This window comes from Bacillus rossius, chromosome 1 (assembly GCF_032445375.1).
Source record: "Bacillus rossius redtenbacheri isolate Brsri chromosome 1, Brsri_v3, whole genome shotgun sequence".
NCBI classification, from domain to species: domain Eukaryota; kingdom Metazoa; phylum Arthropoda; class Insecta; order Phasmatodea; family Bacillidae; genus Bacillus; species Bacillus rossius.
This window is the reverse complement of record NC_086330.1, coordinates 307,030,680-307,043,344: the sequence shown is the minus strand read 5'-3', so window position 1 is coordinate 307,043,344 and position 12,665 is coordinate 307,030,680. Positions and strand designations below refer to the sequence as shown.

Here is a 12,665-nt window from a genome sequence, read left to right as displayed (position 1 = left end):
AAATCAGTAACGTAAACAAAGATTGTATTATGTAGTTTAAAAGTTATGTTTGCATGCATTTTAATATTTTCTTACGTTGCGTAGAAGATGTATTTTGCAAACTTAAAAACAATGCAGGAATCGGTCATGGTCGATTCCAAAACCATTGTATTCTGAATCCCTCGATTATACTGGAATCGATGGAACCGACCGATTCCGGAATCGGAATCGACCCATCACTAGTGTGAACCCTACTCACCAAACCGCAGGCGTCGCGGTGGCACGGCCGAGAGCAAGCGTGTCGACCACACAGCAGCGTGCGCCCGCAGGTGTCGCCACACAGGGGCACCGTCTCCGTGCAGGGGAGCCGGTGCACTGTCTTACCGCAGGGGCAGGTGCGGGGACCGGACAGCGGGCAGGCTCCGCACTCCCCCGCGTGGCAAACCCGCTCGCAGCTGTGCCGCTCGCACCCCAGCCGCTCCCCGCAAACCTGCAGGACGGGGGTCAACCGTGTGCTCTCTTGCACCACAAACACTACTGCCACCTGCAAACTCCTAGTGCATCTTCATTCCCACTTCATCCCTCCTGATGTTCCACTGTGTTCTGTTAGCAAATATTGTCTCCAGATATATACAACACATTATCTGCCATTTGTACAGTCTGGCAAATTTCATCATTAAAACATACACGGGACTAACTATGTCGTGGTCACTTGCTGCAAGCTCATTCATTATGTGTATTGCCACAGCCAAAAATGGTACATTAAATTGACCAAGAACAGTATTAAAATAAATAAAAAATAGTGCAAAATTTCAGTTAAAAAAACATAAAACAAAGGCAAAAAGCTGGTGTTAAAAGTTATTTAAGTTCTAAAATTTGTTACCAAATATTAATTTTTGCCTTATTTCTTAAAAATGTTTATTTTTAAGCATATTCATTAAAAAAAATTGAGAAAAATTTATTTTGTGAGACAGTTTTAATTTTTAAAACCAAAACTAATCTTAAAAATCTCTTTAAAAAATCTGGTATACATACCCACATGATCAATTATCAATCTTATAAACATCTGAAAGTTCAACCAACAAACAACCTAAGTAACTTACTCTTGAATCTGATATGAACAGCGCAATTCGACTTAGATTTCCCGAAGCTCCGCACACCCAAAACATAAGAATAAGACACTAAGTATGGACACACAAGATAGTGAAGTCACAACTCTTGTCCATTGCAATGGAGAGTACTATTAATTAACTGAAGACTTAGAGTTGAACAGTGATATCCGGTCAGTAAGGGGGGCCACGGGTCGGCTCCACTGACCTACATATATAATACAGCAGAGTTTGAACTGCCTGATTACCAAAATTATTTTGTCAACTTTCAGGACACGTTATAATTTAAAGAGGAATACAACTGTAAAAAAATGTAAGCTTATTTAACATGATATCTTTCCAATTCATGGTTCAGTTGTATTACTTTATAAAAACCTGGTATTTAGTTAAACGTGTACCTTTGAATAAATTAATTAATTGAAATATTTGAAAAATATGCGGTTGGACACTGGACAGGCGGGTTGGCTACCTTGTCACAGCTCCAGCGCGGGCTGGCGCACAGCCGCTGCTCGGAGCGGGCACCGCAGTGGCAGGCCTGGAGGCTGGTGAGGTCGCAGGGCGAGCACTCCCCCGGATGGCAGGCCTGGTCGCAGCGGTGTCGCCCGCACCCCAGCGTGCGCCCGCACTTCCCGCCACAGGCCCACGCCTTGCGGCTGCAGCGCTGCATGCGTGGGCCCGAGCGCCCGCAGTGGCAGCGCACGGACACCATCTTGGGGCACGGCGGGCACGGCCCTGCAACCCGTGCACTGTTAACTAAATAATGTATCACAATGCACTCTTACAAAAAAATTAGCATAATATCAGAAAGTTACAAAAAATCTTATTTGTTTTCCAGAAATAGGCTCTCCTTCAAAAATAACATCCAGGGAATTTATAGGGTTAAAATAATTCAAAGCAAAAAAACAATGTTAAAACTATATTTAAAATTTTCTTATTTTAACTTACTAAACCATGCAATTTTTCTTCACATTTACAGTGTGTTCCAGAATATAGTGAGAAAAAAATACTCAATTTTAAAAGAAAAAATAAATAGGTACGATTGATGGTTGTATTTACTTATTCATTTCACACAAATGGCTAACTGGTAAAATACTTAAAAAACATATATGAAATTTTAGTATGGTGCTAATGGTACATTATCATAATAAACACAAACTTAAAATTATTCTCTAAAATATCAACAAATACTAGAACTCAACACAATTTTAGACAAAAAAATTATAAAGTATGGACTTGACTCAGCTTGGCTCGAAGCTTCGAAGGCCTGTGCAAAGCTTCAACTAAGTAAATATATCGAGGCTCTTTTTAATATTAAATTTGACTTCACCAGAAAATTTGCTATTTGTTTTATTTTAAGCTTTGGTTGTGATGCAAAAACTTCGCGTTGGATGTGAACTTTCGCAATTTTTGAAAAACTTTAAAATATTGGAAGACTACGATTTGCTCATGAAAATATTTATCTTTATTTGTTTTGTATATGTTTTTATGTTTTGCTTGAATAAAGTTGGTTACTTAAAAAATCAAAAGATGTGATTCCATTAGCTATTATGAATGCTCAAACATTAATATTAGGCATGGTTCTTTTATAATTTCTATACATAAGATACTTTTATCAGTTTTAACATAAAAAACAATCAATTTTAATTTCTATAAAATAAGTGTAATACAGCTTTGTCAAGAACAATAATTGCAATTCTATTCAACTTCACGAATATTTTAAACATTCAATTTGATATTTGCTTCATATCAAAAAATTAGTATTCACACAGATATAACTATAACTGAATTTGTCTCGACTCGACTCAATCCAAAAATCTGTATCTATACTCAAGACTAATGTCACAACACGCCATCTCTAAAATGGGGAAAGAAGGAGACTGGCCTGTATCAGGAGACAGGAGGTAAGGGGGGAACCGTCACCTGGGTGGCACAGCAGAAGGCAGCGGTGGCCACACTCGGGCTGCAGTAGCCGGCCGCACGTCTCGCCACACGAGTGGGGCAGCAGCCAGGGGTGGTGGGGTGGGTCCTGGGACTGCCCGCAGAAGCACACGTAGCGCTGCGGTGCGCTGGTTTCCTCGTACTCCCGCCGGCACTTGGGGCTGCCAACACAACACACACTGTCCTGTGTCCGTTCATGTTCAGTGTCAACCTTCAAATACTCTTGATAAACCTCTATGACTTGTGAAATTATTATTTAATTTGAATAAATGTTTCTGTTGAAAAAGAAATATGTGTGTCGGCGCCTAGCGATAGTTTATTCAATAGTTAAAACATAATTTATAACTTTTTTTTAGCTTTATATATAACTAAAAAAAGTTACCTATCTAAAACAAAAATAAAATATCTTGAATATAAAATAATATATATTCAGTCATGAAGGATGTCCTCCAATATTACATCTGAAGTTTAGGTAACCTTAAAATACAGAATGATCTGAATGTAAGACAAATAATATAAATGTAAAACAACTTTGAATGTAAGGCATGTCAAAAATAAGGCGACCTCCATCATAAAATGACCTAAAATAAAAGGATAACCTAACCATAAGAAAATTCACAGTTCATAATAGCAGTACTGAAAAATTAGTCGAAAACCCATTTGGAAAACCTCACACCTGACCTATGTTTACTTTCCATTTTATTTCATGATACGTATTTCCTAATTATTATGTTGTTTTTTTTCGTATTTAATAAATGCAGTTTCATTAACAATTTTATGTTGTTTTTTTTTTTCATTGAAAAGTTTTATTAATTATCAAATTATTTACATTTAGATTAACTCACATCTCATTATTAAATACAGCTTTGATCAAAAAATACTTGCAAACCAACTAGCATCAAACAAACAATAAGTACAATAGGAATGAAACAGTTAATGGGTTAGTGATACAGGCTTAGTCTTTGTATTACCAGTTCATTTAAATTCCCTGATCTAACATAATTATATTTTCCTATCATCCCTTGATTTTTCAGAAAGTATAAATTCCGTACACCTTGATTCGTTCTTTCCAGTTAGACAATGTCTTAATTTCAGGGTAAACCAACTACACATCATTCTTTTTGAGAGAATATGTCGAGATCTCGAGACTAAGCACTTCTTTTTCTCAAGCCGACACATTGAAGTCACAGTAGACCCATGTCGAAATGCTGTCATAAGAAGCTGCATCCACATGTCTTAAGCACAGTGTTTTAGTCTGTCAGTCACCACTAGTATGCTATACAGGCATCAACTTTCCATTATCTTAAATATGTTTTATTACATTACATATTAAAGTCAAATATTCTCAGAATAACAGTAAAAGTCCGATATAACGTAACTTTAAACGGCACCAAAAGTTTATGTTATAGCAAATTTACGTTATAGCCAAAATTTAAAAAAAAATCTTATTTTTGTAGCATTTTTTAAATCTATTATTTTCTCGCTTGTTTTTACTATGGAAATTCACAACAAAAGTAAAGGAAATATACATAAAACTTACTAAAATAACATTTTTAAGCTATATCAGCACTTGCCGACTGCGAAATATGAGACCGCGTGGCCGTGATAAGGCCGTCACGAACATCGTGGCTAAGCGCACAGCTGTTTGTTTACATGGCGACGGGTGGGCGGGGTCACGCAAGGTCATGCCGGCCGCTTCCTGTCGCTTTGACCGCAGCTGGTTTGCTGGAGACGTGCGCTAAGCTGATATCGGGTGCATATTTGCGGAGTTTTTAATACAAAAAAAATTTTTTTTAAAAATCTCTAATTACGTTGGACAACCATACAAATTATATAAAATAATTTTTCCGACAATTGGTCAATAACACAAAAATAATCACTCGTACAGACCCTTGGAAAATAACACAAAATTAATCATCACTTTTTAAAAAACGAATCAATTTTCGTTTGCCTTGATTTCACTAGACTTTCGGACAAAATAAACGACTGGACCTCTTGGAAGTTCATCAAATCTTTCGTCATAGCATTTGTATGCTGATAAAAAAGACTGATTGTGTCAAGTGCCTCCATCATTGACGTTTTCGACGGAACAGATACGTCACTTGGTTCGTCGTCATTATTGTCATCATCTTCAGACGCCGCTTCGTTTTGATTAGAAAAGACGAGCTCGACAAGTTCGGTGTTCGTCAACTCCCCTCACGCTTACGATGCAAGTGTGAGACGAGTTATGCTCATTTACTAGAGCTGTAGCAAACCGTATGTATTCGGTACTGAGTAACGGGTGCGCCATCTAGTAACGAGTAACGAAACGTTACACACGGCTGCATCTCGTTACTCACATTTTTCATATGTTTTACGCATGCGCGCGCATATTCAATGAATTCATGTTACAAAGAACAATGTTTGTTTATTATGTAAAGTATAATTTGGAAATTCGTCGTCCAAGTTTTTTACTGTTTATTAAAGGTATTGTGTGTGTAGACAAAGTTTGAGATTGGAACAGAAACAACGTAAGAAAGTATTTTTTACAAATTAGAAATATGTATGTTTTTGTTTTTACAATCGCGTATTTTCACGTTTTTTTTGTTGTTATGTTAAAAGAGATAATATTAAAAAGCCGCTCTAATGAGATTTAATTGTTTCTTGGTTAACAAAAACTATTAATTATCAAATATTGTTAATTGTTTATATTCTATTTATTATTTTTTACGCAGCGTCATATTGTACGCATACGCAATACGACTGGGTTCGTTGCTGCAACATAACATAGCATGTTATGCGGTATCAGAAGTAACGAGTAACATAACGATAGTAACGAGTACTAATTGTTATAGTAACGAATACACACGGGTACACATTTTTTCGTTACTTTTACACCTCCAGTAGGCACTACCGTATTTATTTCCGAATCGCTCAGACAGTTTTCTTGTTTTATTTGTTTCGGTCAATTGTTGGGGTATCTGTCTGGGAAAGGGGTGGTGATGGTTTGAGTTTAATCCCAAATTTATTTTCTAAAAAAGTTGACAGGTTTCTTTAAATGAAAAAAGTATAGTTTTCCAGCGACTATTTCGTTTGAGGCGTACGTGCGTTGCCGCACTCCTGTTTTTTTGTAAGGAATTAAATCGTCGCGCTACACTAGCACCACCTGTCGGCTACATCCCGAACCAACATGGCCGCCAGCAGACAGCCCGCGTCGACAATAGATAGCAGCACAATGCTGCGTCGGCCGCGGGCTGAGATGCTATACTTACGTGGCGTGGTAGCTGGTAGGGTATTCTAGTTATTTTTACACAATCGGTGATCGCATCCGTACTTGTGGGGTATCGTTTTAAAGAGAATTCACACATCTGCTCACAGAAATTAATATTTCGTTAATATAACCTGTTATTTTCTAATTATACAGGTTTAAAAACAATTTTTATGCTATTTTCGGTTAATTTTTATTTTTTGGGGGCCAAAATTTGTCCAATTCGGTTATAGCGAGGACACGGTTATAGCAAGGATCAAACCCGGAACCGTGACACCTCGCTATAATGGGACTCTAGTGTATTAAAAAGCCGCTCTAAAGAGATTTAATTGTTTCTTTGTTAACAAAAACTGTTAATTATGAAATATTGTTAATTGTTTATATTCTATTTATTATTATTTACGCGACATTATACTGTATGCGTACGCAATACGACTCGATTCGTTGCTATAACATAACATAGCATGTTATGCGGTATCAGAAGTAACGAGTAACGTAACGATACGATAGTAACGAGTAGGTACTAATTGTTATAGTAACGAATACATACGGGTACGCTTTTTTTCGTTACTTTTACACCTCTATCATTTACGGGCTACAATCGGCGTGATTCTAAATAAGTAATGCTCGCAGCGGGGCCCTGTCTTGCTTTCGTCGCCGCGAGGCAAGATATGCTCGCTGTGGGGCCCCACCTTGTACGGTGTTGCCAAGACGGCCACATCATGCGCGTTGTTTTGTTTGCCGGACGCGTGGAATTGTGCGAAGCTGTTTTTCATTTATTAAGGAAATTGTAGATGTTTTCTCATTGTTTTAGAGCAAAATTACAGGTGTGTAATCTATCGCTATAGCGAAAATGAGCCCACGCTGCATTCGTTATTTCCAAAATTTTTTTTCTTCGCAGCATATGCAAAACTGACTGTGCCGATTGCAATTATCGTTATAGCGGACTTTACGTTATAGACCGTATTCGCTAAAACGGACTTTGACTGTATTTGGTAATATATGACTAAAAAAATCTCAGTTTTCTTGTGAATAATCATACTAATATGAAGAAAGGATAGTATTTACTATGAAATTTAAAAAATGGAAAATAAAAGTGAAACCCCGGAGCCATGAAAGATGTGGTGACGTGTGTGCATGGCACCTACCACGCCCAGCGGAAGGCAGGAGCTGTATGGCCGCGCAGGAGGCCCTCGAGGGCACGTCGCTGGTGCGCCACACTGTCCTTGGCCCAGCGCTGCACGCACGTCAGGTGGAAGAAGCTGTAGCAGCCCTCGCAGCTCCATATCTGCGGGCGACACGGCGACGCAGTCACACACGGCTCTGCCCTCCGGCCTGGTTCATGACGTTAAAGTGAAGCAAACGCGACAACTACCTACTGACCAAAAAAATGTATTCCCAAATTCTATTACAAAATGTGGAGTGCAGTGCAACCACCACTCTAAACATATTGTGTCAAAGTTTAAACCATTTATTACATTAACGGAGAGAGACACTGACTGTCTTGGCTGCGAGAATTTCAAGTCCACAAACATATTCCCATCAATCGTGTTCAACAATCTGGCTACAGTACGCTGGAAATTCAGCCAAATAATCCGACATCCACCTGCAGAATCCAGAGCGTGCCAGATTATCGGTTGGCTATTGTATATAATTCAGAGGAATTGTGACAAGACAGCTACAAAATAGTTTCTCCTGATGAGTCTTTAGCGTTCAGTATTGAATTCATTGTCAGGAATAACTACAACTGTAATGATACTGTTACAAGAGAAGTCTCTTGAGGTGGCTGCCCTCTCGGCACAAGGGATGCCTGATGCCAAGTGATCAGGGTACCTGATGCCAGTGCCTCTGAGATACTGTAGCTCAGCGATAACTTGTGACATGGCACATGCCGGCTGCTCTGCCACCACGCCCCCATTGTCGCACAGATGGCATTGCCACATCTTACCAGAGAATCCCACTCGGTCCTGGGATCAGAGAATGCAACCTTGGAGTGTTCCCTGGATGCTTCTGGGTGTGAAATAAAGAACATCTGTTTGCAGCAATTGGAAAGGTACGAGATTATTCTCTAGCCACCCTCCAAGGTATATAAGCCCATCAGCTGACCTGTTGAAGACGGTTCGGGAGATTAGGAGAAGGCTTCGCAACCAAAGAGTGGAAGATCCGTGATACTATTGTATTGTTTCTGTACACCATCGCACGCGGGTGAGTGTGGAGGGAACATTAAGATGGGGACAGATATTTACGATAGAGCAAGTTACTGTTGTGGCAAGCTCCAGTGAAGAGAGTACGCAATAGATTTAATTAGGTTTTGTGAACAGATATTAGACTATTTATAGTTAAAATGATATGGTGTATGTATTTGTAGTGAATTAATAAGCATAGATTTAATTAATTGGACTAACTTTCCAACTGCTATCCCAAGAAGTAACAATAATGTCAAGAGACTCTATGTTATGATATTTATAAATCTAATGTGTGACATGCCAATTTCAATATTTAACAATAACAAATCATTATGGCAAAAAAAACAGTTGAAACTAATGCAACACCCTTCAGCTCATCTCCCTCATCTTAAGGTAGTGAAGAAAATAAACCATTACTTAAAAAAAATATCTTTTTTTTTTACTTCCGATTGATATTTGTGACTGTTCTACAATTTCATTTTCTTGTTATTACAAGTATTGAGGGCTTTTTCTATAAATTTGTAACGATAGCTCCTTTCATTTCCAAATTTTTTTCTCAAACCTTCTTAACAAATACTTAATAAAATATTATCCAATAACAGTAAACTGATATGCAAGTGTTCATATTTAGCATCATTTATGTGACATTTACTAAATATCTAGTAAGGAAATGTATGATCCAACAAAAAGGGCTATTGGACTAAGTTTACAGTAAAAACCTTTAATTAATAGTAATAACAAGAAAACTAAAAAATCAAATCGAAGAGTGGAACAGATCTTAAAGTGACTTTGGTAAACAGGAGATGCTCTGGGGTGAGAAAGTGAAGGGACTTGAGGACTACAGTGGGCTCAAACCACTACAATTAACACCAAGACCCTCGTCGTGAGAGCAATGCCTCCCTTATTACCCATGACTTCTTCACAGGCCTCGGAGCAATGGCCGGACGCACTCAGCCAAGTAAGCCGCTTGATGAGAAACACACATTATAACATGTGTAAAACTCTTCAAATGTGATTCATTCAACAATTTCCAAATAAGTCTTTCCCTCTGCAATCACATAAAATATTTCACTGGAAACCTTAGCACACACAAAAGTAAAAAAATATTTTTAAGTGCATTTGGTTACCTACCGTATTGGTCCGAAAATAGGCAGACCTCGAAAATACAGCACACTCAAAATCAGGGAAAAATAAATTTTAACTAACTAAATTGATTATCAGCAGTATATTACCACAGTAACACTTCAACTAAGTTAGTATTTATTGAACTGACAAAATGTGTTCTTCTTACTTACCAAAATATTTGAGAGTTCATATTTACATAGGCATAGGCCTGTGTTTCCGTTTATCTTCACATTATTTTGTAGTAGTGCCAACATTTTATACGGCAATGGCTACATTTTCTAAGTTCATAGAAATAGTGACGTATAAACATTTATCGGTACGTTTAATTTTGACGTAAAAAACCCAAAATAGTTTCATGTAAAACGTGTATGAATCAACCATAAAACAGCCAATATTGCAAATAGGTTTTATTGTTCTTGTTACTGTTGGTATGTACCGGTATTTGTTGTACCGTTATTTATTCGTGTCGCAACTACAAGTTGCCAACACTGGTACCATTAACCTATTTTGATTTTCCTGTGGTAGAAGAGTAAATAAAGCATACTACAGTAAATAACCTTACGGAAAAATTGCTGTTTTTACTAATTAATTACTGTAAACACCAAATTTTACAAGCAAATAAAATTACCACAGCCTGTTAAATACAGTTCAAAAATAACCAGACCAAGCTTTTAAAAGCTATGTGCTACAAGTGACCACATCTGTGTACTTAACTTAAAATAAGATACGTTATTCTTATTGGGGTTAAGTGTGTTTACTAAATTTCTAATTTGGAAAAATTACTAATTCCACGTAAGTACGGCGTAATTTTAGGTCAATGAATTGTATATCTGATAACATTTTTATGCTATAAGTGATTCTCCTTGAAATGTAGGTGTTTAATTATACTATTTTGGCTAGTGCCCCATTATAGGCCGACTCTATATTTCAAGGTTGACAAAACTGGCAAAAAAAAAGGCCAATTATCGGACCAATACGGTATAACACACTAAATACAGAGGGCTTTCTAAATTTTTTTTCTCTCAAGCGTAGAATTATTTTTTTTTTTAATAGAGATGACATGGAAAGAGAATTTTCCCTGACTGATAATATATTTTCAAAGGTGGATACGAAATTATTAAAATATTTAATGAAACTTCTTGGCTTTTCCTGAGCATTTTCCCAACTCCTAATCACTCACTGATAGCAGGAGCCCGTACTAAGCGCATGGGGACCAAGCAATCTGTGGGCAGATGCTCAGTGCGCAAGAGGCCAGGCTGGGCCGGGGACTCACCGCGTCTGCCCTCCTGACGGACGCGATGCACACGAGGCACGTGGCCGCCCCCGACACGAACATCTCCTCCAGGAACTTCTGTGTGCGGCCCAGGTCATCACTGCGACCGCCCAGCTGCGCGTACGACTGCAGCACCGAACCTGCGACACAGAACTTGTAGGGTTTTATATTTAGGTCAGTTTCGTTTTTAAAATGGGAGAGTTCCGTGTTATTGTTTTTATTTTTATTCATCGTTATTTAACAAATACAAAAATAATTATTTTTCAATAAAATACTCACGTTTTGACTGGTACATGATACACTTTTACAATTAAATAATTTGTAATAAGCACATCTGGAACAGAATTACTCAGGAAAATTAAAATAAATTGACATATTTTCATTTTTTTTAAAAATGTTACTAATCAGAGATGTAATTAATTTAGTTCATACTTTTTCGTACTAAATTCAAGCTAAAAAAATTACAATCATTGAATTTACTAAATAAAAGATTACATGTTTATGATTTGATTCAAGATTTATAAAGTTGCTGGTAGATTTCATGATTTAAGTTGCATTTCAGTGCTGAATGGTGTATTAACTTGCATTTCTGTGTAATATGGTGTATTGGCATGATTTTCGTGTTATCTTGGTTTTATCGTAATTCACAACATAATTTTGTCCCTAATTGTTCCTCCAAACTGCTCACTGTCACTTCCGAGCTCACGAATCACGTCAACATTTCTCAGGGAGTAGACGTACATATATTCTAGGCATTGTCTGCTCAAAATTTATAATAGCACTTTTAGTTTTTTTAGACTGATCCTCGCCACAACCAAGATGCCTCAGTGATATCAGCCACCAAAAACCACAGCGAACATGGCTATTCACATAAAGAGCCAATAGACTTACATTTTATGAAATTTTGCTTAATTTTTCTTGAACCCTTGTGAAAGGGTAATTAAACAGTTACACTATAATTATTTGTAGGATTGAGAGAATGAATGAAACTAACGAACCAAGGATTAACGCCTTGTCAGCATTGAGGTAATTAAAAACGATTAGTTATGAAGTGATCTAACTGCATCAGTGACGGAAGTACCTTGAGAAAACCAGTGGCTCAAGTCAAGTCTGCCATGTTTCTCATTTGCAAAAAGCCAATGTTTTACCTCGCCAGGAATCGAACCCAGAGTACATTAATGGAGGGAAGAGATATGACCATCGTACAGGCTCCTACCACATTACTAGTGAACCACTATTGCAAACTTGACTTTTTTTTGGCAAACGATAAATTTAAACTGGGAAAGTGAAGTTTGTTTGTGGTAAGAAATACAAACATATTTGTTAAGTCGTGACCAAAAGACGAAGCACAACCATAAATGTAACTCGTTGGGATGACACCACTTACTTCCTTACATAACTTGAGTTAACTTGGTCTAGTTGACTTAATCAAGTAATTTTCAATCTAGTATAATCCGTAACAAGTATTTTTAAATATATCAGTTTGAAACGAGACACTGTTTGTACATTACATTCATTAAAAATCTAAAAAGTTTGTTTAAATCAGACTGCAGAGTTAAAAAAAATTGTGGCAGCTGTTAATGAGACAGGTGGGAGTGTTTGACCAATTGGGCCCTTAACACACACCACCTTAATAACAACTCAAATAATTCAGATGCAAAACAATTCGTCTTTAGTCCACTTGCAGTTTGGATGTTTTATAAGGAAACCATAAGTTGCACAGCTTTCAAGACAATGATAACAATTAGAACTTTTTTTTTTAAAGAGACAAGATAAAACATTTACTTTTAATTGTTTCTCATACACAC

At 37.3% G+C, this 12,665-nt stretch overlaps 1 protein-coding gene across 1 annotated transcript in view; it reads right to left on the bottom strand.

Annotated features, from left to right (window-relative positions):
* Positions 1-12,665, bottom strand: part of LOC134527870 (NF-X1-type zinc finger protein NFXL1) — a 73,777-nt gene that overhangs the window by 54,489 nt on the left and 6,623 nt on the right. The window contains exons 3-7 of the mRNA XM_063360851.1: positions 10,858-10,997; positions 7,422-7,561; positions 3,009-3,187; positions 1,558-1,820; positions 239-469 (exon numbers count right to left, since the gene is read on the bottom strand). Coding sequence (XP_063216921.1) covers positions 239-469; positions 1,558-1,820; positions 3,009-3,187; positions 7,422-7,561; positions 10,858-10,997 — 953 coding nt within the window. The remainder of the gene's footprint in view (positions 1-238; positions 470-1,557; positions 1,821-3,008; positions 3,188-7,421; positions 7,562-10,857; positions 10,998-12,665) is intronic.